Source organism: Carcharhinus amblyrhynchos, chromosome 11, assembly GCF_965287045.1.
Source record: "Carcharhinus amblyrhynchos chromosome 11, sCarAmb.v2.hapA, whole genome shotgun sequence".
In the NCBI taxonomy this organism is placed as follows: Eukaryota; Metazoa; Chordata; class Chondrichthyes; order Carcharhiniformes; family Carcharhinidae; genus Carcharhinus; species Carcharhinus amblyrhynchos.
In genome coordinates, this window is record NC_137334.1 from 54,118,783 (window position 1) to 54,146,735 (window position 27,953).

The following is a 27,953-nucleotide window of genomic DNA, read 5'->3' on the forward strand; positions in this document are numbered from 1 at the left end:
TTGCCACAGTTTCAATAGAACCGAAAACACACTGCCTTTTTTAGAATTTGACTTGCACTAATTTCAGCAAAAGCCTCCATGAGGTCAGCACTGATAAAGCCTTAAGATTAACCTGTGGATGAACTTAATGTGACTTATCAAATCACATTACACTGACATTTAAGCTTGACTAACTTATTCATTGACATGATTTAACATCAATCTCGCATTTTGCTTCCAAACTAATGTATTATTCTCAAGAGAACAAACATTTTAAAATTACAATTACAATGCTTTTGTGACACAAATCAGACATTTTGTAATTTTCTATGTTTGTTTTCATGGAACAACATCACAAGAAAAATGCAATAAATAATTTAATAGGTCAGATAATTTACCCTGAGAAGCTACTTGGCCTATTGTGTGTCTATTAGTTGCACACATGCCAAAACCAAAGACCCATTTGTTCGCGATAAAGGTTCCTCTCCTACCAATTGTTAATTGCAGAGAAGTATTTTTTATTGTTGAGTGTGATATGTTGTTATGCTATTTTAACTAACCCACCCAGCAATATTTTTGGCATCTATTGACAAATATTCATTCTGACCTTAGTGAAGATAGATACTAACAGTACCTGGTCCTCAATTTATTTGCAAAAGCAACTTCTCAATACTGAGATTTCAACATTAGGCAGATTAATGATCATTGGACACTTCCTATTCCTGTGCACTTAGTTGGGAGATGGTTTTCTTGATGCGAAGTGCTGTCAGTCGTGCTGCTCCATTGGCACACCAACATTCCTGCATAATCTTACCCATCTTCCATAGCATCTTTAAAAGAAGAATAAAGTCAAATTTCACATTTATTTATTTCAGTTGCTTCAGAAAACAAGTCAGCACTGCTGTCGAGATTACAGCATGCATTGCAATTACCAATAACAATGAAAAATAAGCTGTGTTATTTATCTTTTGGTATTGACTATTTCTTGAGTTTGTAGTGGCGATATTTTAATTACAATTTAAAAATGGTTGGATGAAATAAATGCAGACCTCATTCACGCCACGTAATTCAAACCTCTACACCATTTTAAAACAATAGCTGAAGTGTTCAGTTCTCAGTTCAATTTTTCTCACATGAATATCCATTTCTTTATCCTAGCAACCACAACTGCGCTTCTGAGAAAGACAGGATAGTTATATGGAGTGAGCCTCCAGTATCTGCTGGTAACAATTGGTTGATACTTCCCAGGCTGTAGTATAGTGTGGACTATTACTTCCATTGTAAAATTGAGGAAATGAGCTGTACATCTGGTCTAAGTACCCAGTGTAGAGCTTCTTTTCTCTGAAGAAATTTTAATAGTACCCATCAAGTGAATCAAACCTAGGCAATTTGTAAAATTTATAAATATACTTTGGCGAATCAGATAGCATATGATCCTACCAAAAATCGCAAAAACTCAGTCTGCAGGTGTAGCAGGTGATCAAGAAGGCGAATGGAATGTTGGCCTTTATAGCAGGGAGGATAGAATATAAAAGCAGGGAGGTCTTGCTGCAATTGTACAGGGCACTGGTGAGGCCGCAGCTGGAGTACTGTGTGCAGTTTTGGTCCCCTTATTTGCAAAAGGATATATTGGCCTTGGAGGGAGTACAGAGAAGGTTCACCAGACTGATACCAGGGTTAGCTTAGGAGAGATTAAATAGATTGGGCCTGTACTCGTTGGAGTTTAGAAAGCTGAGGGGGGGATCTTATAGAGACTTACAAGATAATGAAGGGGCTAGATAGGGTAGAGGTAGAGAGATTCTTTCTGCTTAGAAAGGAAACCAGAACTAGAGGGCACAGCCTCAAAATAAGGGGGGGCGGGGGCTGCAGTTTAGAACACAGTTGAGGAGGAACTTTTTCACTCAGAGGGTGGTGAATCTCTGGAATTCTCTGTCCATTGAAGTGGTGGAGGCTAGCTCATTGAATATGTTTAAGTCACGGGTAGATAGACTTCTGATAGACAAGGGAATTAAGGGTTATGGGGAGCAGGCGGGTAAGTGGAACTGATCCAGTTCAGATTAGCCATGATCTTATTGAATGGCGGGACAGGCTCGAAGGGCTAGATGGCTTACTCCTGCTCCAATTCTAAGTTCTTATGTACCGAGTTCCGAGATGAGGATCTATTAAGCGATTGGTGTGTACCACGTACCAAATAACAGGAATGAGGCAAAAGTTAAATTTGTAGGTATAACAGAAAGATATATGAACCAAATGAACTGTAAGAGCAGCAGTGCCAAACTGGGGAGGCTAGAAATGGAGGAATGCAGATACTTCGGATGGTTGTGGAGCTGGAAAAGGTCACAGTGATAGAGAATGACAAAGAATTTGAAAACAAGAATGAGAACTTTGCTTAAATGGGAGCCAAAGTAGGTCCGTGATCACAGGAGGGTTGAGTCAATGATTTGGTTTATTATTGTCACACATTAGTATACAGTAAAAAGTATTGTGTTTTTCATGCTATACAGACAAAGCATACCATTCACAGAGAAGAAAAGGAGAGCGTGCAGAATAAGCTAAGACGTAGAGAAAGATCAACTTGATATGGGGTAAGTCTGATGGCAGCAGGGGAGAAGCTGCTGTCAAGTCAGTTGGTACGTGTCCTCAGACTTTGGTATATTTTTCCCGATGGAAGAAGGTGGTAAAGAGTATGCCCGGGGACCGTAAGGTCCTTGATTATGCTGGATGCTTTTCCAAGGCAGTGAGAAGTGTAGATAGAGTCAATGAATGGGAGGCTGGTTTGTGTGATGGACTGGGCTACGTTCATGTAGTCTCTTGCAGACTGTATATAATTCAGGCTATAACCTGGTGTCATATGACCTCTGATTTTATCCATCCCAGCCCAACACCAGCATCTCCACATCATTTTAACCAGTTTGTTCCACACATTGCCAAGGCACAACCACTATCTATTACTGCATTATTAAACAAATCCATAATCAATACATTCATTACTGGACTAAAGCTAGTGACTAATTCAATTCCTCAATCTGATTATTATTATCTTCTATTTCTGAATTCTGTGTCATGTATTGCTTCAAAAAACCAGATGATCCACTTTGGCCAGTCTATTACGTAATGATATGTTGAGACACACCTGAAGCATCTGTTAACTGCTCCCCAGGCATTGTTGGAGTTCATTGTCTATTATTGCTACTTTAATCCTAGAGCTAATAAATTTCCATCCTGACAGCATTGTTAATTGCAAGATATAGTCATGTGAATGTATATCCATTTTGCTTTAATACCAGATCTAATAAAAATGCCTTCATGCGCTTTCCTTCATCTCTAAGTCTTTTGTGATACCTTTGCCCATATTTGAACAACCACCACATACCATGATCACTGAGTCTTCCATCCTTTATGTCAATGCAGAATGTCCCATATGCACCATCAAGACTGCTGGAAATGACTGTTTCCCCAGGGTTTTTTTTAAAGGAGCGAGATCCAAAAGGGTGTCTTTTTCTGAAAACTGATCGCCAGTTAAGACCAGCAGGCTATCCACATGTGACGCCTTTGCACAATCCAGCAGTTTCTGCAATCTTTCCTACACACTTAAAGTCCATGATATATTCCTCAATGGAATGATCACTCTCGTCCTTTGAAAACTATCGAAGTGTCACCATGCCTCAATGGCATCTAATAGAACACCTTTCTGGTAAATTACATTATTAAGCTCAATGGAAAATCCAAACCTTTTAATTGGTATTCAACAGACAAGCGCATCACAAAATATCTTGATTCTGATTTTATTGTTGCTAAGAAGTCACAAAAGTGATTCAGATGACAATCTTCTGTTATAAAAATAACATCTTAGTTTCCAACCTTGACCTTTAGGCAACCATTCTCTGTTACCATATTAATTCATTCTGAAACCAGATAATGAAGTATAAAACCAGATTGGTCAATGATTCTCCTAAGCTTTAAACCTCATCTGTTCTTTTATTGCATACTGGATTTAGTTACAGAATATATTACATATATCTGCCTCCGTCCCAGTTAACATCCCAGCAGTCTCTATTTATGCGTGCTCAAAGTACTTAATCAGTGCCCTTCTCCTGTGCATCCTTTTCCTTAATTATTCTGTGCTGCAATAAATATTTCCAAAGCACATTTTCACAGGACTTCAAAGACCTGATTTGAACTCTCCAATCTATGATGATACTGACCAGTAGCAACTCAACCTGTGTCCAGTTCCCAAAGTGAAAAGTCTGACAACACCAGGTTTTAGTCCAACCTATTTATTTGATAATATACTCACAAGTTTTCAGGTTAGTCCCTTCGTCAGGTGAATGGAGAGTTCTGGCCTCAGACAGAGCATATAAAGCACAGACAGTTTAGAGATTACTGATTAGAATGCGAATCCTTACACCTAACCTGCTGTTCAAGACCTGAAGTGGCTGATAATGTGAGTGGAAGGAGCACTGATCACAGTTTAAAGAGATGTGTATTGTCTCCAGACAGTACAGTAAGTGAGGTTTTGCAAACCCAGGCAAGTCACGGGGGTTACAGATAGTGCAACATGAACCCAAGATCCCTGTTGAGACCATCCTCATGTGTGCGGAACTTGGCTATCAGTCTCTGTTCAGCGACTCTGCGCTGTCGTGTGTTGTGAAGGCCGCCTTAGAGAATGCTTACCCGAAGGTCAGAGGCTGAATGCCCGTGACCACTGAAGTGTTCGCCAACAGGAAGGGAACAGTCTTGCCTGGTGACTGACGAGCGATGTTCATTCATCCGTTGTCGTAGCGTCTGCATGGTCTCCCCAATGTACCATGCTTCGGGACATCCTTTCTTGCAACGTATCAGGTAGACAATGTTGGCCGAGTTGCAAGAGTATTTACCATGTACCTGGTGGATGGTATTCTCACGTGTGATGATGGTATCCATGTCGATGATCCGGCATGTCTTGCAGAGGTTGCTGTGGCAGGGTTGTGTGGTATTGTGGTCACTGTTCTCCTGAAGGCTGGGTAGTTTGCTGCGAACAATGGTCTGTTTGAGGTTGTGTGGTTGTCTGAAAGCAAGAAGTGGGGGTGTGGGGATAGCCCTAGCGAGATGTTCGTCTTCATCAATGATATGTTGAAGACTCCGGAGAAGATGTCGTAGCTTCTATCTGTAACCCCCGTGACTTGCCTGGGTTTGCAAAACCTCACTTACTGTACTGTCTGGAGACAATACACATCTCTTTAAACTGTGATCAGTGCTCCTTCCACTCACATTATCAGCCACTTCAGGTCTTGAACAGCAGGTTAGGTGTAAGGATTCGCATTCTAATCAGTAATCTCTAAACTGTCTGTGCTTTATATGCTCTGTCTGAGGCCAGAACTCTCCATTCACCTGATGAAGGGACTAACCCGAAAGCTTGTGAGTATATTATCAAATAAATAGGTTGGACTAAAACCTGGTGTTGTCAGACTTTTCACTGTGTTTACGCCAGTCCAACGCCGGCATACCCACATCATGTCCAGTTCCCAAAGACAGAGAGGAGTAGTTGTTGGTGACAATAAGACAATTTACTTAACACTGCATCCATGTCTACATTTGAGGGAACGCGATACATGGACCCAGCTGTCCCTGATACTACAATAGCAATGCTGCAGTTTCTCTCACACATCATTCATTTCAGACCAGCTTTATGAGTGCAAACCCAGCTCTGACTTACCATAGAATATAAAGTTCAATTTCATTTACACTTGCTTAATTTTTGGGCTTGCAAAATGGTTGGGGAAAGGTCAACTTTTTTCCTACTCTGGAACTAGATAAAAGTCTATAATATATTTTGATGGAAAGATACAGTCTGAAACTTCTATCTTGTGCATTAAGGATAAATTAATGGCATGTCTGACATGCATGTGAGGTCTAACTACATTTAGCAACTGACAAGATTGATAATTTATTATACACTTTGCTGATTAAGTAGATGGGAGAGTGTTAGTTGTTGTTCAAGCAAAATCATGCTGTTTTTTGCAGTCAATTAGTATAGCTTAGCTTAAGTGCTTTTTTTTTACAGTGCATGCTTTAAATGTAATTTGTTGTTTCAAACCATTTTTATGAATCCCATTGAGCTCTATGGAAAATAAATGCTGATAAAAATATACATTTTTGGTGGTAATAAATGCAAGCTGATAACTATCTTCTGAGCGCTAATATATTTTCCACCATTAATAATGAACTTAGCTGCAAATTGAATCCATCTAAAATTACAAATATTAATTGATAAACAGTGCATGACATACCGGACAGCTTTGCCATTGATTTAGAATGGTTGGTCTACGCTTTTGAATACAGATTACTTTTCTCATATCTTCTATGGAGGGATCCGAAGGAACAAGATCGTAATAAGGCAAATGATAGTCACCATGGAATCCTATTTAAAATTATAGGCGTATGCATCATTGATTATCATACTTCACACACTTGCCATTTTTCCTTATATTAGAACATTCATATTATATTAGATTCATTTGAAAATACTTCAAAAAAATCTATTTTGAATCATTACAAAAGCCCTTCCATGTAATCATGTTAATCTACAATATAACAAACAATGGCTGTAATTGTATGTGAACTGATTTCATGAACAGTCAACATCCAATTTTAGCTGACAATTAGCAGTCTTCATTTGCACAACAAGCGTGCCAGTTGTAAAGTAGGTTCACATTAACACTGCAGTGAAGTTAAATCCTTCTGTCACCACAGGCCGGCACGTGTCTAGGTACTACTGAAGGAGAATTTACCATGGTCAATGCGCCTAACCAGCACTGTGGACTGTGGGAGGAAACTGGAGCACCCAAAGGAAACCCACACAGACACAGGAAGAATGTGCAGACTCCGCACAGACAGTGACCCAAGCCGGGAATCGAACCCAGGTTCCTGGCTCTATGTGGCAGTCATGCTAACCAATGTGCCACCCAGGATCATCTCCATTGGGAAAATGTTCAGCCACCAGCCTTGATCTACAACAGTAACACCATTGCTTGAGTGGCCATTACCACCATCTCCTCCTGAGTTCCCCATTTAAGATGCTGTCATAAATCACTACTATCCTTCCATCCCTCCCCCAACCAATACCCCAATTCCTTACTTCCAAATACTCAATCCCCAATTTTTTGGTCTATGATTCTCCTGAGCTTTAAACCTCATCTGTTCATTTATTTGTTTATGCTTCATTAGAATCACAAACAAGGCAAGCATTTATTATTCATCCCTAATTATCTTCGAGAAGGTGTTGGTTTGCAGCTTTCTTGAAAGGCTGGGCACAATCCATGTCATTTACATACACCCACACTGCTGTTAGAGTGAGAGTTCCAAGATTTTAGTGCAGCAACAGTGAAGGAATGGTAATGCATATCCAAGTTAGGATGGTGTGTGACTTGGAGGAGAAGTTGCAGGTGATAGTGTTCCCACATATCTACTGTCTTTGTTCTGTTAAACTGTAGAGATTGCAGATTTTGGGAAGGGAAGAACACTGAAATGCTAGCAGTGGCCTGATCTTCAATCATTCTTTGTAATTTTGATGATAATGAGTCTCGATGCCCAATACTGAGAGCCTTTCAGGCTCCTACATTCAGATGTTAGAACTGTTATTTGCCCCAGTGTTTCCAGAAATAGTCACATCTGAATTTCTATCTCATAATATTCATGAAACACCTGCACCTCAATAATGGCGAATGTATAAATAAATTGAGACAAAAAAAATTGCCCAATTCCAGTGAAGAACCCCTTCCACAACCTGAACATTTTAACATAATCATTTTGCGTAATCCTTTTCCCTCAACTTTACTTAGCTTGACCCCAAAAGATTTTCATAGCATCCATTCAGGTTTAATCAGGTTTTCCTTCAGATATAAATGTGCAAAATTTGTGTTCACTAATAATGGACTCTGTCAATTAAATGAAGGTGACAGCAAATAGATGCCACTGCTAACCCCCAACAACAACTGGGCGGAACAGGGAGAAATTTCAACACAGCAGACAAAGAAACCTCAAAACATTTAAATATGGGGCTTTTCAGACACCTGGATAACTATTGTGGAAAAACTAAAGGGGGTGAGTGTGTCTATGGTAATGCAGAATAGCTTACTTATTTATTTTCCATTGAAGCCTGGTGGTGCTTTCAGGCTGGAAGGCCGCTGAATAACCTTCCAGTTTAAGACCTTACCTGCTGTCTTTACTTGAACAGTGAGCCCATCCTCTTGCTGTTAATTGACTGGTGCAATGAAAATGTCAAAGAGTAGCTGTTTTTGCACATAACACAGGTTATAGAATCATAGAATCCCTATAATGTAGAAGGAGGCCATTCGATCCATTGGGCCTGCATCAACTGTTTAACTCTTACCCAGACCCTATCCCTGAAACCCCAGATATTTATCCTGCTAGTCCCCCTAACCTACACATCTTTGGACACTAAGGAACAATTTAGCATGGCCATCTTGCACATCTTTGGACTATGGAGAGAAACTGGAGCATCCAGGGGAAACCCACACAGATACGGGGAGACCATGCAAACTTCACACAGTTTGAAGTGCCAAGGCTGGAATTGAACCCGAGTCCCTGGTGTTGTGAGGCAGCAGTGCTAACCACTATGCCACCCATGGTCATTGACTCACATTTCATCCTGATGGCAGGGTTCATGAGTCCACAGAGAAATTCCTGCCTTTGTCTATTGATATTTACCCCCCAGTTTATAAATCTTAAAATTGATTACCTCTAGCAGAGCATCTGTGTGCTATCTCCCAAAAAACCAGACCCAAGGCATATACATCAACAAATTTGAATGAGTCAAAATGCCTCTTATCGATAGTGTCATCAATAATTTCTGGTGCCATGTACCTGTAATTCAATAAAATTGGAACAGTTATAATTAACATCAATTCAACTTAACAATAAAAGCAACCAACTTATGATTTTTAAAACTTTATGTCCTGAAATATTTTTCATTTAAATCCATCTATTTCATTTTATAACCATAAAATTGAAAAAATAATATTTGGAGGACATAATGCATGTTATGTATAATTTTCTGAATGTCCTTTCCACGGACCTTCTGATCATAGAATCCTACAGTGCAGGAGGCCATTCGGCCCATTGAGTCTGCACTGACCACAATCCCACCCAAGCCCTAAACCCATAAACGTATGCATTGACCCTAGCCAGTCTCCCTGACGTAAAGGGCAATTTAGCATGGCCAATCAGCCTAACTCGCACATCTTTGGACTACGGGAGGAAACCGGAGCACCCAGAGGAAACTCATGCAGATACAGGGAGAATGTGCAAATTCCACACAGACAGTGACCTGAGGCCAGAATTGAACCCGGGTCCCTGGCACTGTGAGGCAGCAGAGCTAAGCATCGATAAAATATGGGTTAATACAATGGGAGAAGATTTCTTCTGTTCTTAATTTGCAAAAATTAGTGAATGCTATTACAATGAAAAAGCAACCTCAAATTCTGAAGTAATGGTTATGGTCTACCAGCAGTGCAGTAAACATCATCTAATTGAATTTCCAAAAAGCTATTAACAAAGTGCCATATATGGAATTGTGCAAGCAAATTAAATTTTGTATGGTTTGAGGAATAAAATAAGAATTTGATTTTTCTTTAATTAACATGAGCACAATTTACAAATGTATTTTAAATTGGATAGCTTATCAATGGTGGTGACTCGTAAAACCATTGTCTCAAGATTCATTGCTGGGTTCCCTTTTACTTATTGCATTCATTAAAGAGCTGAAGGTGAGCATTGGCACCATGTTAGTTAAACCTGCAGGTACAGCAAGTCATACAGCAAAGTAAAATAAACTGAAGATGGATCTGAATAGATTAGGTAAGTGAATCCAAAATGGGGAAAAATGCTTCAAATGTAGACAAGTATGGAGTTGTGTATATAAAGGTGCATAATAAGTAAGTGTGGTCAAAACTCAGGTAACATACTAATCCCCAGTCTTCATCTTTTACTAGCAGAGACATTCACTGCATGCCATGCTCCTCTAACAATAATCCAGTCCTTCAGCCTGCTCCAAAATATATGGGAAATGTAGAAACTAGAAGCAGGAGTGGGCCATTCAGCCCTTTGAGTCTGCTCTGCCTTTGAATATGATCATGGCTGATCATCAAATTCAATATCCTAATCCCACCCTTGCCCCCCATATCCCTTGATCTCTTTAGCTCCAAGAACTTTATCAAATTTCTTCTTGAAAGAGTGGGGGTGACCCCATTATACCAATCACCTAAATATAATCAACTGACTAATTTTGAAAAAGGGTGTATATCTAATTGATGGTGATAGTACTGTGCCTTTAAGAAATGTATATTAATCGTGCTTCTCTGCAGGATGTTTTAGCAGGGCCTAGGATTTTGTCAGAGCTGTGTTGTCTGCAGCTGGTATCCTTTATTTTACTGAAGTAGTAGAATGGACAACACATTGGTTTTAATTTGAACAAATGCAGTGTTTTGTTGTTTCAATGTTCCACTGGGATGGCAGAGTAGAGCTTGGTTGATGGGTCAGGCCACATGGCTGGGGATAGCTATGTTTTTCAGAGTGAATTCCAGCTTGATTCTGTTTTCAGAAGCTGCTTAGAGCTAAAAGAAACAGCAGTGTGTTTCCCCCTCTCTGGAGTTGGAGTTTTTGCTCTCTTAGTGTTGCTGTTCAGATGCTGCTGTTGTGTTAAGGGAGAACAGTCTCTCTCTTTCCCCACTTTGAAGTCTGGAGACTTGAAGTTGCCACAGACTGGTTTACCTCTTTAAGGTTTTGTTGTTTTGAGGATATATCCTGCTCTGAAAATTGCTGGCTTGGATTTTTGTCCAAATGATGTTACAAAGCTGAAAATACAGCATCATAGGAGCCTACTTGTTTTAGTGCTGACTAATTTTGAAAAAGGGTGTATGTCTATTAGCTATTGCTTTAAATTGGAACAACTGAGATAGCTAGCTGTTAAGAGGTATATTGTGTCATGTTTAAATCATGTAATTGGTAAAAGTTATGCTAATTATTTTTGTTACATTTTAACTGTGTTCTTAATAAACTTTATTTGATAAAAGTTCCCAAGTGGGTCACTTAAATCATACCTGGAATGTGGACAGAAAAAGAATGGCTACAACAATGATTTAACAACAATAATGGTCACAGTAGCTTTAAAATGGTTATTCTGGCTGTGAGCTAAGCGTGCTGGGATTTTTGGTCAATTTATAGATTAAAACCATCTGCAGGTTGTAATGAGACTCTGGTTTGGGAGCTGTGACTTGAAGCTTCCCAGATATAGGAAGTTGTTTACATTAACCAAGAAACCATGGCTCTAATTTATATGGCTGCTATGTATGGGACATGTCAAATGAACTGAGTGTAATGGTATCATTCAAAAGTAATTTCATTAGATAAGGCATGTGATTCGTTTCTGATGACACAGTTGGCTGGATGACAGAATCTTCTGGAAGCAAGGGGAGAATTGTGGTTAAAAAGACATGTGAATCCTTTGTTTGGCAGCGATAACTCAAAGAGACCAACGATCGCAAGAAGAAGTATACTTCAGAAGGATGCTTCAGAAAAGGAGAAGATAGATTCTACATTGAGGATATTTCTTGGCCAAGATTTTCCTAAACTCGGTAGTATCTATTTTCAGTTAAATAGTTAAAGTTTAGTTAAACTTGATGTTCAGTTAAAGTGCAATTTAAGAGTTACAGTTCACTTGAAAGTTAATGTTTAGTTCGAGTTAAAGTTCAGTAAAGAGTTAATGTGTTGTAACTGCTACTGTTCGAGTTGGTACCAGAAGTGTTAAATAAAGAAATAATTGAATTATGGTCCTTGTTTGTCTCATTAAACTGAAATACTTAAAATCTGTATAACATGGAGTGAAACACCATATGCTCATCCATGTCAAAACAAATATAAACTTAAGGTCTAGGCTAACTTCGCAGAACACTTTGGAATCTCTGGCCTGGGTCTCAACATGATCCACAATTAACAGGCATTAGTTACAAGTAGCTGAGAGACAGACAGCTTTTGGGAGTGATCAATCACTCAAATTTCATATAATTACTGGGGCATATCCAGAGAAGATTAGTCACATGCTGTATTACTGAGTTTAGTCAATACAAGACGATGATCACAATATTAGGATATATAAAATAGCAATAGTAGTTTCCCATCATTTCCCCAAGTTTGTACTTCAAACTCAGGGCTGACAATGGGGGAGAAATTGTATGACATGCTCCTGATTATTTTGATTTAATTTATTATTGTCACATGTTTTAGTATACAGTGAAAAGTATTGTTTCTTGTGCATTATACAAACAAAGCATACCGTACACAGAGGAGGAAATGAGAGAGTGCAGAATGTAGTGTTACAGTCATAGCCAGGGTGTAGAGAAAGATCAACTTAATGCAAGGGAGGTCCATTCCCTGTTAGCAGCAGGGAAGAAGCTGTTCTTGAGTTGGTTAATACGTGTCCTCAGACTTTTGTACCTTTTTCCCAATGGAAGAAGGTGGGAAGAGAGAATGTCCGGAGTGTGTCCTTGATTATGCTGGCTGCTTTCCAAAGCACAGGAAGCATAGACAGAGTCAATGGATTGGTTTAGGTGGTGGACTGGACTTCATTCATGACCCTTTGTGGTTTCTTGCAGTCTTGGGCAGAGCAGGGGAGCCATACCAAGATGTGGTACAACCAGAAAGAATGCTTTCTATGGTGCATCTGTAAAAGTTGGTGAGAGTCGTAGTGGGCATGCTAAATTTCCTTAGCCTTAGTGAAAGTAGAGGCGTTGGTGGGCTTTCTTAACTATAGTGTCGGCATGGAGGGACCATTTTGGGCACAAAGCACACCTCAGAGGGACCAGTTTCCAGGCAGTTGAGAACTTTGAAGTGTATGCTGCACCAACAGGTGTTCAAACATTGAATATGCTCAGTAGAACACTCATGCCCATTTTAAGACTCTAATGTCAAATTTAACCCAAACTGGGCAGAACATGCATCAATCACACCACTTATTTTTGTAGGTCTACAGGAACCCAATAAGCATTTCTTGAAGAGACCCCTGGAGGGCACAGAAAAGGAAGCACATTTTTCTCTTTTTCACTTTATTCATCTACTTTAATGTGGAGCAGGAATGCTTTACAATCTATTATGGGCTATTGCCAGCCCATTGTCATACCTTATCCCCAAACCCAGGCTTATCTGCAGGTTGGTTCAGATGCGAAACTGGACGACTTTGAGAAACCCCTAACTGCTGAGCTGCTCAATTGGTCTCTCAGGCTCACTGGTATTGTACTGATGTGCCCCAAGGACTGATTTACAGTGGGCTTTGGACCTCCTCCTTCTGTTCTAGACACGTCACCAATATCACGTTGTTTGTCTGTGATAATTGTATTATTCGGTTAATATGCTCCAGATTTATCTCTGCTATATGTTAAGGGAACTATGAAAATGCAAGTTGTTGAATATGATAGGATTAGATAGAACTATTGCCACCCAAATATACTGAGGATGCAGTCATTGAGGTTGTATGTTCTAAAGTCTCACTTTTTCCAAAGAATGCTGATCTGTGGAACATGATCCTTGAGGAGGCAATATATTCTGAAATGTTGCTGCATTCCCTCTACTGCAAGGACGTCCTTCTTAATTACAGAGACCACGGCTGTACACAGTACACCAGGTCTGCCTTCACCAATTGCCTACTTTAGTAAGATTTCCATAAAATTATACTTCAACCTTTTTTAGAAGAGCTAACCTTCAGTTTGTCTTGCTAATTGCTTGTTGTACCAACATGTTAACTTTCTGTGATTCGTGCGCAAGGATTTGTGCATAAGTTCAGCCACGTCTCCCTCACTGCAAATCTTTCTGGTCTCTTACCACACAAAACATTAAGGGGGAATTATGAAATATTGCATTTATTCTTCCTGTGAGGAAGCTTCTTAACTTCTTCTGTCTTTTTTAATCTTGGAATTTATCAATGCTTTGTGCTTAGACATACAGCTGCTTGGTACCTTCTACATAGAAGTAACAGAGAATCATCAATCTAAATATTTATAATAGCCATGTCCATACACTAAAAAGAAAAGTGAAAATTATATGGAAGGATATTAAACAATACCTCTTTGTTCCCACTCTGTGACTAGGTGATGTATCAATGGTATCTGTCGTTGAATCATGCCGCACTGCCAAACCAAAATCAGCAATAGCACATGTTCCATTCTTTCTCACGAGAATATTTTTTGATTTGAGATCACGGTGTGCAATAGCAGGTTTACCTGTCACATGAATCATGATTCATTTAAATTTGCCACCTTGTCACTAGTACTTACACTGTTATTAATTTCTACACAATCGGGCTTATTACAAGTCTGTGCTGTGGAAGAGAAGCCACATCAACCAATGCATACAGTACTTTGAACATTTGGAACCCACTTCCTTTGTAAAATGGTGAGGAATATACATATAAATTTACAACGTGCAATGATGGCGGACAAGGCTCTGGGCCTACAGCACAGATTTGAATATTAACCTAGATTGCTCTAAAGGTAATATTGTCGCAGCAGCATTACATTTCTATTTCTTGGTAGATATTCGTATTTATTTTAAAAAATCATGTCACTGCAAAGAAATGAGACATCATTCAATTTCTACTGCAAGTGTCAACATCCTCAAGTCACATACATGCAAACAAATAACACTTCCCTTATTCTACCTAGCACTTAAATGTAATTGCATAAGCAGAACTACCTTATAACGAAGTCTTAGCAACCCATGCACATGCTCATCACTTCCTTATTGTAACCTCAATACAAAGTGTGAAATTTTCCACCTCTCACATTAACCACCTTACTGCCTTCTTTAAAGTAAACTGACAATTTAATGTTACGATCATTTTAAAAATTCAATTGAATTGACCACATAATTTTCTACTGAATCTTTTCAAACTAGGAGACGGAGGAGATTTTTGGTTCAATTAACATGGACTAGACTCAGAATCAGACCTAAAACTGAAGGACACTCTGCTAACTCACATCACTATTTCACTTAGTCTTCCATTTTAGATCAGTATGATGACTGACTAAACACTTGCAGATACAAACCCTTCCTAATTTCTGGGGCTCAATTTTGGTCAACAAAAGCCGACTGTGTTTTTGGGAAATGCTATCCTCGCCAACATGGCAGTTAAATCAAGGAGGAAGAAAACTATGTGGAGATGCTGGTATTGGACTGGGATGGACCCAGTAAGAAGTCTCACAACACCAGGTTGAAGGAGCAGCACTCCGAAAGCTCACGATTTCACATAAACCCGTTGGACTTTAACCTGGTGTTGTGAGACTTCCTACTGAAGAAAGTTAAAAGAGACGTTTTAATTGATTTTATTAAAAAAATGGAAGATAGATGAATAAGGGTAAAATAATTAAAATATCATTGATTCATAGAATAGTTACAGCAGAGAAGGAAGCTCTTCAGCTTGCTGAGTCCATGGAGGGAGTTTTCTCACCCTGCCCATCACAGGCATCACAGCAGGCAGGGAGCAGACCATGCATAAGTCCGTTGACCTCAGTGAAGATTTTACGGTTTTGGATGAGTGTTGCTGGAAAACCCCACCCCATGTTTGCTCTCTCTCTCTGCAGGAGTAAATTAACTCATACCACTGCCCTGTCCATAATGGTTTTGGGGGAAACTTCTGTTATCCTTTTGGGAATGTGACCATTGCTGGCAAGGCCAGCATTTGTTGTTCGTTCCTAATCCCCTTAAAAAGGTGAGCCGCCCTCTTGAACCAAGGCAGCCTGCGTGGTGTAAGTACACCTGCCGGGAAGGAATTCCAGGATTCTGAACCAGTGACAGTGAAGGAATACCAATATAGTTCCACCAACGTAGTTCCAAGTCAAGATAGTGTGTGGCCTTGAAAGGAACTTGCAGGTGGCAGTGTTCTCGTGTGTCACAGGTTTGGACGGTGCTGCCAAAAAAGCCTTGGTTAGTTGCTGCAGTTCGTCTTGTAGCTAGTACACATTGCCAATACCATGCAGCAGTAATGGAAGGAGTGAAGGTTAAAGATGGTGGATGGGGTGTCAAACAAGTGGGCTTCTTTGTGCTGGATTGTGTTAAACTTTGAGTGTTATTGGAACGGCACTTATCCAGGCAAGTGGAGAGTATTCCATCAGATTCCAGATTTGCATCTTGAGATGGTGAACAGGATTTGGGGAGCCAGGAGGTGAGTGACTTGCCACAGGATTCCTAGCCTTTGACCTGTTCTGGTAGCCATAGTATTTAAATTGCTAGTCCAGTTCAGTTTCTAGTCAATGGTAACCCCAGCATGTTGATAATGGGGAATTCAGCAATGGAAATACCATTGAATGTCAAGGGGAAATGGTTAGATTCTCTCTTGTGGGATATGATCATTGCATCGCACTTGTATGGTGTGAGTGTCATGTATAAGCCCAAGCCTGAATGTTATTCAGATCTTGCTACAGATGGATACAAACTGCTTCAGGTCCTGAGCAGTTGTGAATGGGTTTGAGTACTGTTTAGAGATCAGCAAACATTCCCACTTCTGCTCTCATGAAGGAAGAAAGGTCATTGGTGAAGCAGATGAATACAGCTAAGCCTACGCCACTACCCTGAGGAATTCCTGCAGTGATATCCTGGGCTCAGGCAATTGGGCTCCAACAACCACAATCACCTTTTTTTTTATTAAGTATGATTCCAACTGCAGAGAGTCCCCCTCCCCCTCCCACCCCAATTCCATTGACTCCAGTGTTGCTAAGTTATTTGATGCCATTCTCAGCCAAGGTCAGTTACTCTCACATTACGCCTTGAGTGAAGTTCTTTTCTCCAAATTTGGTGGAAGGCTATCAGGAGATGAACGGCCCTGGAAAAATTCAAACTGGTGAGCAGTTTATTGCTGAGTAAGATCCGTTTGAAAACACTACTGATGACACCTGCCATAAGTAGACATGCAGTGGCACAGTGGTTAGCACTGTTGCCTCACAGTGCCAGGATTCAGGTACAATTCCAGCCTCGGGTCACCGCCTGTGTGCAGTTTGCACATTCTCCCCATATCCATGTGGGTTTCCTCCAGTTTCCTCCCACAGTGAGATGTGGGGGTTAGGATGATTGGCCATGCTAAATTGATCGTAGTGTCAGCAGGATTAGCAGCATAAATACATGGGGTTACAGGCATAAGGTCTGGGTGGGATTGTGGTCGGTGCAGACTTAATGGGATGAATGGCCTCTTTTGGCACTGTGGAGATTGTGTGAATCTATGATTTTCTGCTGAGATTTTCCAGCATTTTCAGTTTTTGTTTCAGATTCCAGCACCCAGAGTAATTTGCTTTTACTGCCTGATTACCTCAGCAATCTGATCAATCCCTGATCACCAACTCATCGGCATAAACAATGATAAGACTCCAATCTGTGTTATGATTCAGGGGGAGCAGGGCTGTGGAAAGGTGGCATTGTGCTTCTCGAGTTCCTTTTTATTTAAAGTTTATTTATTAGTCACAAGTAGACCTACGTTAACACTGCAACGAAGTTGCTATGAAAATTCCCTAACCGCCACATTCCAGCACCTGTTTGGATGCACTGAGGGAGAACTTAGCTTGGCCAATGCACCTAACCAGCACATCTTTGGACTTTGGGAGAAAACCGGAGCACCTGGAGGAAACCCATGCAGACACGGGGAGAACGTACAAACTCCACACAGACAGACGTAGGAAGCATAATCCTAACTGAATAAATTTAATCAAATCTGGTTGGGTTTCTAAACTTGTTATCCAGTAAAATCCTGTAGTATCAATAGAAGTAAGATGAATTATAGTCCCCATTTCAACCAGCTGCTTAATTTGGTAACAAAATTATTTTACCTTTTGTACCAATTATTTCCATATGAAGATGTGCAAGTCCACTTACAATAGACTTGGCAAATTGCATCATACCATCTACTGTCACGGTGTATCTGTTTAAGTAGTCAAACAGAGAACCATTCTCATGGTAATCTGAAACAAGCCAAAGCTGAGTCCACATGCCATCATCTAACAAAAAAAAGGAAAATTTCAACAATACAATATTTATAATTATTAATATAGAATATTTCATTTAAAAACACTAAAAAACTGTAATTAGCTTACATTGTTTGTTAAATGCTCATTTCAATTGCATTAGTCACTACTCAACATTTAAGTCACTTACATAAGTATGATTTTAAACAAATTCACTCCGAAATCTCTACTCTAGCCCATAAGAGATAGGAACAGAATTAGGCCTTCCAGCCCATCAAATCTGCTTTGCCATTCAATCATGGCTGATAGGTTTCTCAAGCACATTCTTCCACCTTCTTCCTGTAACCTTTGATCCCCTGACCGATTACCCATCTATCTCTGTCTTAAATACAATCAATGACCTGGCCTCCACAGAGTTCTGTGGCAATGAATTTAATTTGACTAGTAATACCTCTTTCAGGGCCATCAAAGTGTAAAATTACAATTAGAATACTCCGTAATTCAAGAGATTAGCCCTTATTCCAAAATTGGTAAATAATAATTCGTCACAGTGTTTGTTGAAATACCTCTTAGGTTTTTGAGAAAATATCTTGCGGGGATCTATATGAATCATATTCTCTCAGTTAACAATAGTAGCAAAATTCAACTCACCATAGTGACCAAGAGGTTGCAATTTAAATTATTTTAACACTGAGGTTAACCACTTTATTTACTTGGTTTAATGCCAGTGTTAAGATAATATAGATTGCCTAGATAATTCATCTAAAGTTAGTTCTTTTCTTGCTTAGAGCTTGATGGCCCAAACCTTGCAGCCTCTGGATTGTCAAAGATAGAACGTAAATTGAGAGATACACTGTAAATTGAGCGAAGTCCTGAGGCAGAGATGTGTGCTGTAATTGCCCAGGAAATTTATATTTCTGATGGCCTGATTTGCACTGTCTGCAAATGTCTCTGACCCTGAGCTCAGGATGGAGGTGTATGTCAGATTTGCAGGATTTATCTGTATGTTTAGATGGTTACTCTATCCTACTCAGAGTTTTCAGCTATTCTATTTTTAGAATCAGTATGAAAATTAACTGATAATGCAGGAGAACAGAACTGAGTGCAAATTTGATTTCCTCCATTATAGTTGAACTCAAATCTGACAGTGCTGCTAAAGCAGACACTTGGTTCCCATTATCATTTTGCTGCGAATACAACAACTGTACGAGTGCATAAATAATGAGGTTCTAGGGGAAATCAATAATAGTAAATCAATGCAACATGTCGATGGATCACGCCTCATGGAACCACATGCGAACTTCTACAAAGAATACGATAGTCAAGTATCTGTTACAAGTCAACAACTGGACTATCAAAGATCAGTTGCAGATTTCAACAAGTGTCAAAAGCCCCATGACACAACTGTTTCTTTGTTTTTATGATTCCAGCTGCAGTATTATAACCCAAGATGACATAATATGATGCACTGAGATTTTCAGTCAAATTCAAAACTCATTAATATTAGCTACGCTACTATTTTCATAATGGTTGGGATTTTCTGATCTTGTTCACCTCAGCACCACTGCCAGTGAGAACGGAGCATTTGACACTCAGCCAAAACTCCATTCACTGCAGCGGGACTGGAGAATTTCAGCAGCAGGTGAGATCAGAGAATTCCAGTATCCTTTTTAAACTCTGACATGGATGAAGAAAATATCTAATTACTGTTAGGTTTTTTTGCAAATGCATGCCAAATTAAAAAAATCACCTTGCAGCTATTTGTTTCCAATTATAGCTTTGCATATTAAACAGAATCCAATGTTCCTCTTGAAGAACTAATAATATACACAGATTTAGAAATTATTTGTTTTTGGGTTTCAAGTATATCATGCTGGAAATCAGAGGTCTTGTTTGATTTTTACACAACTGTATTACTCAAGGTAAAATAGCAGATACTACAGGGAAAATCTCTGCTGTCATTTGTCAGAGTTGCTGCACAAAGTATAGTTGGCACAAGAACATGATAGCCAGAATTTTCTGGCCTTTCATGCTGGCAGGATTCTCCAGTTCCACTGCAGTGAATGGAGATTTGGCTGAGCGCCAAATTCTCCATCCTCACTGGCAGCAGTGGCGGGACTTAAACGGCTGGAAAATTCCAGCCAATGAGTTGTGTAACTAATGTCCTTCAGGGGAGGAAATCTGCAGTCCTTACCTGGTCTGGCCTACATGTGACTCCAGAGCCACAGTGACATAGTTGACTCTCAACTACCCTTGGACAACTGGAATGGGCAATAAATGCTACCATCTTGTTTTTTGATTGCAGATCTTATTGAAACTTACAGGATACTGTGAAGCCTGGATAGACTTGGAGACGATGCTTCCGCTAGTAAGAAAAACTAGAGGGCACAACCTCAAGCTAAAGGGACAATCCTTCAGAACAGAGATGAGGAGGAATTTCTTCAGCCAGAGAATGGCGAATCTGTGGAAATCTTTGCTGCAGAAGGCTGTGGAGACCAGGTCTTTAAGACAGAGATAGATAGGCTCTTGATTAATAAGAGGGTCAGGGGTTATGGGGAAAAGGCATGAGAATGAGAAAAATATCAGCCATAATTGAATGGCAGAGCAGGCTCGGTGGGCCGAGTGACCTAATTCTGTTCCTATATATCTTATGGTCTTACGCAGGGACATTTTTCACAATTGTTATGGGAAATTCTCCAACAGATCTAAGTAGCATATGTGTTTTGTTGTAGAATTTCTTTCTTTTATACTTACCTTTATTGTCTGCAGCAATGAAACCAAGGATATTTTCATGTCGTAACATGCTAGTCTGGTAGATTTCTGCTTCTCTGAGCCAGGACCTCTCTTCACGCGAGGGGAACATTTTTACAGCCACGTCATCACCATGCCACTTTCCATGCCACACTTCTCCATATCGCCCTTTCCCCACAATTTCCTGAAGAACAATTGTTCTGGCTATAGTCCTTTGGACAAGAAGTGGCAAGCCTGATAATAAATTATCATAGATTCAGTATACAGTAGAACTATTTTCAGTTTTGACAATCTTAAAAGACTGCACAACAATACTGAAGAGTAAATACCTCGGCAGATGTTTAGTACACTTGGTATTTTTTCTTTTTGTTACACCTACTACCAAGAAAAATGTTTCAAATTACATTACAAAAGCAGAAAATACTACATATTTACAACTGGTCCATTTGAAAAAAATAGGTTTTAAGTTTTGTGTAGAAATCTTTTGCCAGGAAGTAAAATATAGAAACATGGTATGACTAAATCAGCACAGAAACGGCAGGTAAATGTCGAGAATTAAATTTAGAAAATATTACTGGTAGTACCAACTAATTTTACACTATTAATAGTAGGCACAGGTTAATTGACATCACATGTTTTTAATTTTAAAAATTGGTAAGGTGTAAAATGATGGTGATAAAAATAATTTCAGCAGGACAGCCAAAGGCTTCAATTAAAAGTGAGCAAACCAGGTCCAAAATTGAAGTCAAAACTAAATGTGACATGGAGAAAATCCAGGAAAATAAAAGAACTGAGAAGTCTGAGCTTTCTTTAAAGTTTCCTGCCATTCTCCTTCATGGACAGATTTCATAGAATCATAGAAAAACTACAGCACAAACAGGGCCTTCCGCCCACAAGTTGTGCCGATCTTATCTCTGCCTACCAAGCTTACCTATAACCCTCAATCCTATTAAGTCCCATGTACCCATCCAGAAGTCTCTTCAAAGACCCTAATGAATTTGCCTCCACCACCACCGACGGCAGCCGATTCCACTCACCCACCACCCTCTGAGTGAAAAACTTACCCCTGACATTTCCTCTGTACCTACTCCCCAGCACCTTACACTTGTGTCCTCTTGTGGCAGCCATTTCAGCCCTGGGGAAAAGCCTCTGAGAGTCCACCTGATCAATACCTCTCATCATCTTACACACCTCTATCAGGTCCCCTCTCATCCTTCATCTCTCTAAGAAGAAAAGATCGAGCTCCCTCAACCTATCCTCATAAGGCATGCCACCCAATCCAGGTAACATCCTTGTAAATCTCCTCTGCACCCTTTCAATGGCTTCCACATCCTTCCTGTAATGAGGTGACCAGAACTGAGCACAGTACTCCAAGTGAGATCTGACCAGGGTCTTATACAGCTGCAGCATTATCTCCCAACTCCTAAACTCAATTCCTCAATTGATAAAGGCCAGTACACCATATGCCTTCTTAATCACATCCTCTACTTGCGAAGCTGATTTGAGAGTCCTATGATCCTGGACCCAAAGATCCTTCTGATCTCCCACACTGCTAAGAGTCTTACCCTTAATATTACATTCCTTCATCCCATTTGACCTGCCAAAATGTACCACTACACATTTATCTGGGTTGAAGTCCATCTGCCACTTCTCCGCCCAGTCTTATATCCTATCTATGTCACGCTGCAACTTCTGACATCCCTCCAAACTATCCACAACACCTCCGACCTTCGTGTCATTGGCAAACTTACCAACCCATCCCTCCACTTCCTCATCCAGGTCGTTTATAAAAATCACAAACAGCAAGGTTCCCAGAACAGATCCCTGCGGCATGCCACTGGTGACTGACCTCCATGCAGGAAAAGACCCATCTACAACCACTCTCTGCCTTCTGCGGCCTAGCCAGTTCTGGATCCACAAAGCAACGTCCCCTTGGAGCCCACGCCCCCTCACTTTCTCAATAAGTCTTGCATTTCAACTCTGGTCTCAGCTTCTCTATCTAAACTGCTGTCTCTGATGACCCAATTTTCTGCAAAACATTCTGAAATGTTTTTTATCCTCCACTCAGATCACTTTGGTTTTTTTTAATCTATCCAATTGTATCCAGTCAGCCAATCACTTGCATTGGATTTTCTTGCTGCTCTCACACCATTAACTCTGGGATCCCCTAACAAACTATCCTTGGATCCTGATCTACATTCTGCCCCTCCATAACCAGCTTCCACAATGTTAACACCCACCTCTACTTCACCATCATCTCACTCAACCCCTCCACTGTCACAAAATTATCAGACTGCTTGCCCGATTTCCAGACTAGATCAGTTGTAATTTTCTACAACTAGATATTTCAAAAACTGAAGATACTGCCTTTGATCCCTGCCACAAATTCTGTTTGCTAACCATGGAATTCTTCCCACTACCTGGCAACTATCTGAGCCTTAACCCAGTTTGCAATGTGGACCAGAGGTGAGCTCCCCATCTGGACTAATGCTGGTTTGCTTTTTTTTGTGTTCCCCAGAGATTTTTCAGAGTAGGACTTGATTGGGTTGATTGATAGTAATATCAGGTGACTGGGTGGAACTAGACTTACACAGAGAAATCAAGCTTCGATGCTGCTTGGAGTTGTTAGAAAGCAATGCCTCTCTTTTCCTCTCTGGAGTTGGAGGCTGGAATCTGCCAGGAAATAAGTCTCTTTCTCTGAGATTCTGCTGTTTAGGAGTAGATCTTTATCTGGAGGTTGTGGTATGGGAGTCAGAAGGTGAGTGTCTGTCTGGATCTCTGTCCAGAGATGCTATAAGGATGGAAATCTTGCAACCATATGAACATATCTGTTTTTGGTGCTAACTGGTTCTGAAGAAGGAATATATGTCCACGGGACGCTGCTTACAATTGAAACTATAGAGATAGCTAGCTGTTAAGGATTATAACTTAGCATATTTAAGTATTTAAATAGGTAAAAGTTACACTAATTCTTATTGTTATATTCTAACTATGTTCTTAAATAAAATTTGTTTGGATAAAAGCATCCCAGTGGATCAAACAAATCATACCTCAAGCAGAACATCTTATGCTCACCCTAATGCCAAAATCATATAAAGTTAGGGTCTAGGCTAACTTCATTCTTTACCTTGGAGTTTCAGATCTGGTCCCTAACACAAGCTTCTTGAGTGCTTACATGTTAGAGCTTGTTCATTAACATGCAAGTAAATTTTTAATAGCACAGTAAATCTTTATCATCAAACAACTTCTCTGACACTGGAAATTGAGGCTGGGAGAGGAGTTCTGGTCCATGCTTTCTGGAGTTTTACTTGCACAGCATGCATAGATGCATCCGCTACAATCTGCCTATCGTTGCAACAGATCCACAGCAGACACCATCTCCCTGGCCATGCACTCAACTCTGGAACACCTAGATAACAAGGACACCTATATCAGACTCCTATTTATTGACTACAGCTCAGTCTCCAACACTATTATTCCCACAAAACTCATCTCCAAACTCCATGGCCTGGGCCTCAGCATCTCCCTCTGTGACTGAATCCTGAACTTCCGAACTCACAGACCACAATCAGTAAGGATAGGCAACAACACCTCCTCCAGGATCTGTGAAAGGTCATGGCCCAATCCATCATGCAAACCAGCCTCCCATCCATTGACTCTGTCTACACTTCCTGCTGCCGCAGCAAAGCAGCCAGCATAATTAAGGACCCCACACATCCCGGACATTCTCTCTTCCACCTTCTTCCGTCGGGTCATGTACCAACCAACTCAAAAACAGCTTCTTCCCTGCTGCTGTCAGATTTTTAAATGAACTTACCTCGCATTGAGTTGATCTTTCTTTACATCCTAGCTATGTCTGTAACACTACATTCTGCACTCTCTCATTTCCTTCTCTATGAACGGTATGCTTTGTCTGTATAGCACGCAAGAGACAATATTTTTCACTCTATGTTAATACATGTGACAATAATAAATCAAATCAAAAATCAAACCAGGTGTTTTTTTTAAACTTGATAACTGGAGACTTGAGCTTGAACTCTGACCTCAAATGATATACAGTCAATATACTATCATTTTTTAAAATAAATCTTACTTTGTTTCCCATCTATTTTTCTCTCAGTGTAATCTTTCTGTCCCTCTCTCTTTTTCTTTTGGTTGCTGACTTGACATCGAAGTGACCCAATCTAATTCACCCTCTTTTGTCAGTCCTCCTTCTGTTTATTTCTCAATGCTTAAATCTCATGACTTAAGAAGATAACATAATTTGATCCCACCGTCACCAAGGTTAGGTGCCTTCACTGTACTGTCAGTAACTTGCAGTTCCAGAAATCATGTGGGGAAAAACTCTTTGAGCTAAAGGGTCCATGAATATGTCAAACTAACAGAGCATAGCATGAGATGTCCCTCTCCAACATATTCTGGGCAATTATGTAATTTTGAAGTGTTGAAAACAATTTTAATGCTCCGATGACCTGATGGTCCAAAGGTGAGTAGGACCTGTTAACATTTAATGTCCTCCCTATCGGTCATGTATCCCTGTATGAGCATCAGAGGACTATAAGAATTATTGTAAGAGTCAGCATTTTAAAAAGAAATGGTGGTGAAACAGCCGAGATTAGAATCATAGAATCCCTACAGCACAGAAGGAGGCCATTCAGCCCATCGAGTCTGCACTGACCACAATCCCACCCAGGCTCTCTATTCCCTTAACCCCATATATTTACCCAGCTAATCTCTCTGACACTAGGAGCAATTTAGCATAGCCAATCAACCTAACCCACACATCTTTGGACATTAGGGGGAAATCGGAGCACCCGGAGGAAACCCACACGGGGAGAATGTGCAAACCCCATACAGAGAGTGACCCAAGGCCAGAATTGAACCCAGGTCCCTGACACTGTGAGGCAGCAGTGCTGACCATCGTGCCACCATGCCGACCCAAAGGCTAAATCAATGCTAGGAGTATAAGAAATATAGAACAGCAACTTAGCTTGTCAAGGATTAAAAGATTTTTTCCCTGGGAGAATCCTTGCAGAGTAAGTTATTTTAAAAGGAAAGTGAAGATAATGGTTAGATTATTATTAGTTCATTTGAAAATCCAAAAGGAAATGGAGGAGACAGAGGATACTAATGGACATTATAACAATTTCCTTAGCAATTGGTTCATCTGTTGTTGACCTACCGGAGCTTGATCCTGTACTGGTTTCTGTGATAAGATCCTTCAGTGTTTTTCTTACTGTAACAGAGCTACAAACAGAGTCCTTGTCATGATGCTTCTTTGCTTTTATATAGGCACACAGTGCGTGCCTGTTGTAGACAACAGCCACCAACAAAGCCAAGCAAAAGAAACACACAGGTGCCGTTATTACGGCTGCCAATTTCTTGGGTCCCCAGCTTGATTCACTGAAGTGGTTTCCTATGAAAAGAGAAAATTGTAAACATATCTTAGTGCATGTTCAACATTGAGATTCCCATCTGAATATATCTAAATATAATTATCAAGCCTTTACACCTGACAGTTTCCTTCCCCGCGCCATTAGGCTGTCCATTGTCCATTCACTTTGACATGCCAGATCCCCCACAACATGAACCTTCCAGAGGTGTGCAGCTGAGTGCACCCCTCAGGGGAAGTGGGTTATGCCTGGGCTGTACACAGGCACTGCCCCTGGCAACAAAGGAGCAAATGAGATGTGAGGAAAATCTTTTTCACCCAATGAGTAATTCAGGTTGAGACTGCAATGTCTGGAAGTGTTGTGGAAGCAGGTTCAATCCAGGCATTCAAGGGAGTATTAGACAATTATTTGAATAGAAACAATATGCAGGGGTACGAAGAAAAGGCAGAGGAGTGGCACCAACTTATGATGCTACATTGGAGAGCTGGTGCAGACAAAATGGACCAAATGGCCTCTTTCTGTGCAGTTACAATTCTGTGATTCTATAAATAAAACTTCCAGTGAGGCAACAATCTGTGAAATTTTGGCCTCAAAATGGTGGGTATCAGTAGAAATTTGCAACTTACACCATATCTGATCACTTCCCCAGCTTCAGTGACACAGAACTAAATCCAGTGCACTTAAACATTCAATTACTTGTATCTATCCTTTGTCAGATATTTACTCCAATTTTTAATAAAATTAATCGGCAAAATGAATTACTATTGTAGAATCTATTTCAAATCCTATACTATCTAGGATTGCCAACTCTGGCTTGATATATTCTTGGAGATTTTATCACCTGACAATTGGCCATTCACATTCAATCATGTGATACCGCTCACGTGAGTTCTAATCATGTGACATTTGATCACATAATTGTTGCAGTTTCAGTTGTACATATTGTTATGAAGCCCTGAATAAAATATTTGATATTTTGTTTCATAATAAATGAATTAATATCAAAAAACAAGATAATTAGAAAGATCTAAGGGCTAAGTAACTTTAAAAATCACCACTAAGAACCACTCATTTAATATAAACTTTGATGCAAACAGTGATGACATATTATGACACAGCAAGTCCTAAAAGAAATAATTAAAACCAAAAATAAAGTCTACCTTGATTCATTAATTTCTACCCCTGAAACCCAGATTCGAAGATACAAAGGGCCCCTTGACTAAAAGGTGATCACTGTGCTATCTGGGCTTTCTTCACCTTGGTGACGAGCGTTCAGAATCCAAACACGCTGTCAGCTTTTTCCAGGTATCTGGTGTTCTTTTGACACAGCATCAGAAACGTTCTCTCCAGGCTCATAGTAATACTTGGTCTGTGAATACTGTGAGCATTGGCTCTACTACAGGCAAACCTCAAGGCAATATAAAGGTGATGGGGGCCAGAGGCCATAGGCCGGATTTTCCAGCCGCTCTTGCCCCAAGGTCGGAAAATCCCACCCAAAGTCAACGGATCTTTGCATAGTCCATGTCCCGCCTGCTACAATTCCCACCCCATGTTTGTGCTGCCCTCTTTCCTCACACTTGCAACAAAGTATCAGCGTTCCCTGGTCACTGAACAAACTCCTGTCATTTTTGATAAAAGATCCTTCCACCAGATAGACTTAGACAATTCACCCGTAATGTCCAACAGACTGGAATTAAATCGGAATGCCACTCCGCTTGTCTTTATTTATCTTGAACTCGATCTGTTCGTATCTAACTCAACCTTCCCACTCGGGCTGTGTAAGGCAGCAGGTTCCCATGGCCTTCAGTTCTGGGCTGCAGCATCAGAGGGGAGG

At 40.2% G+C, this 27,953-nt stretch overlaps 1 protein-coding gene across 1 annotated transcript in view; it reads right to left on the minus strand.

The window, feature by feature from the left end:
• Window positions 1-695: 695 nt before the first annotated feature.
• LOC145350206 (TGF-beta receptor type-1-like) overlaps window positions 696-27,953 on the minus strand; it is a 58,331-nt gene continuing 31,073 nt past the window's right edge. The window contains exons 3-8 of the mRNA XM_080199269.1: window positions 20,730-20,960; window positions 17,841-18,008; window positions 14,093-14,249; window positions 8,720-8,844; window positions 6,249-6,379; window positions 696-809 (exon numbers count right to left, since the gene is read on the minus strand). Coding sequence (XP_080055395.1) covers window positions 696-809; window positions 6,249-6,379; window positions 8,720-8,844; window positions 14,093-14,249; window positions 17,841-18,008; window positions 20,730-20,960 — 926 coding nt within the window. The remainder of the gene's footprint in view (window positions 810-6,248; window positions 6,380-8,719; window positions 8,845-14,092; window positions 14,250-17,840; window positions 18,009-20,729; window positions 20,961-27,953) is intronic.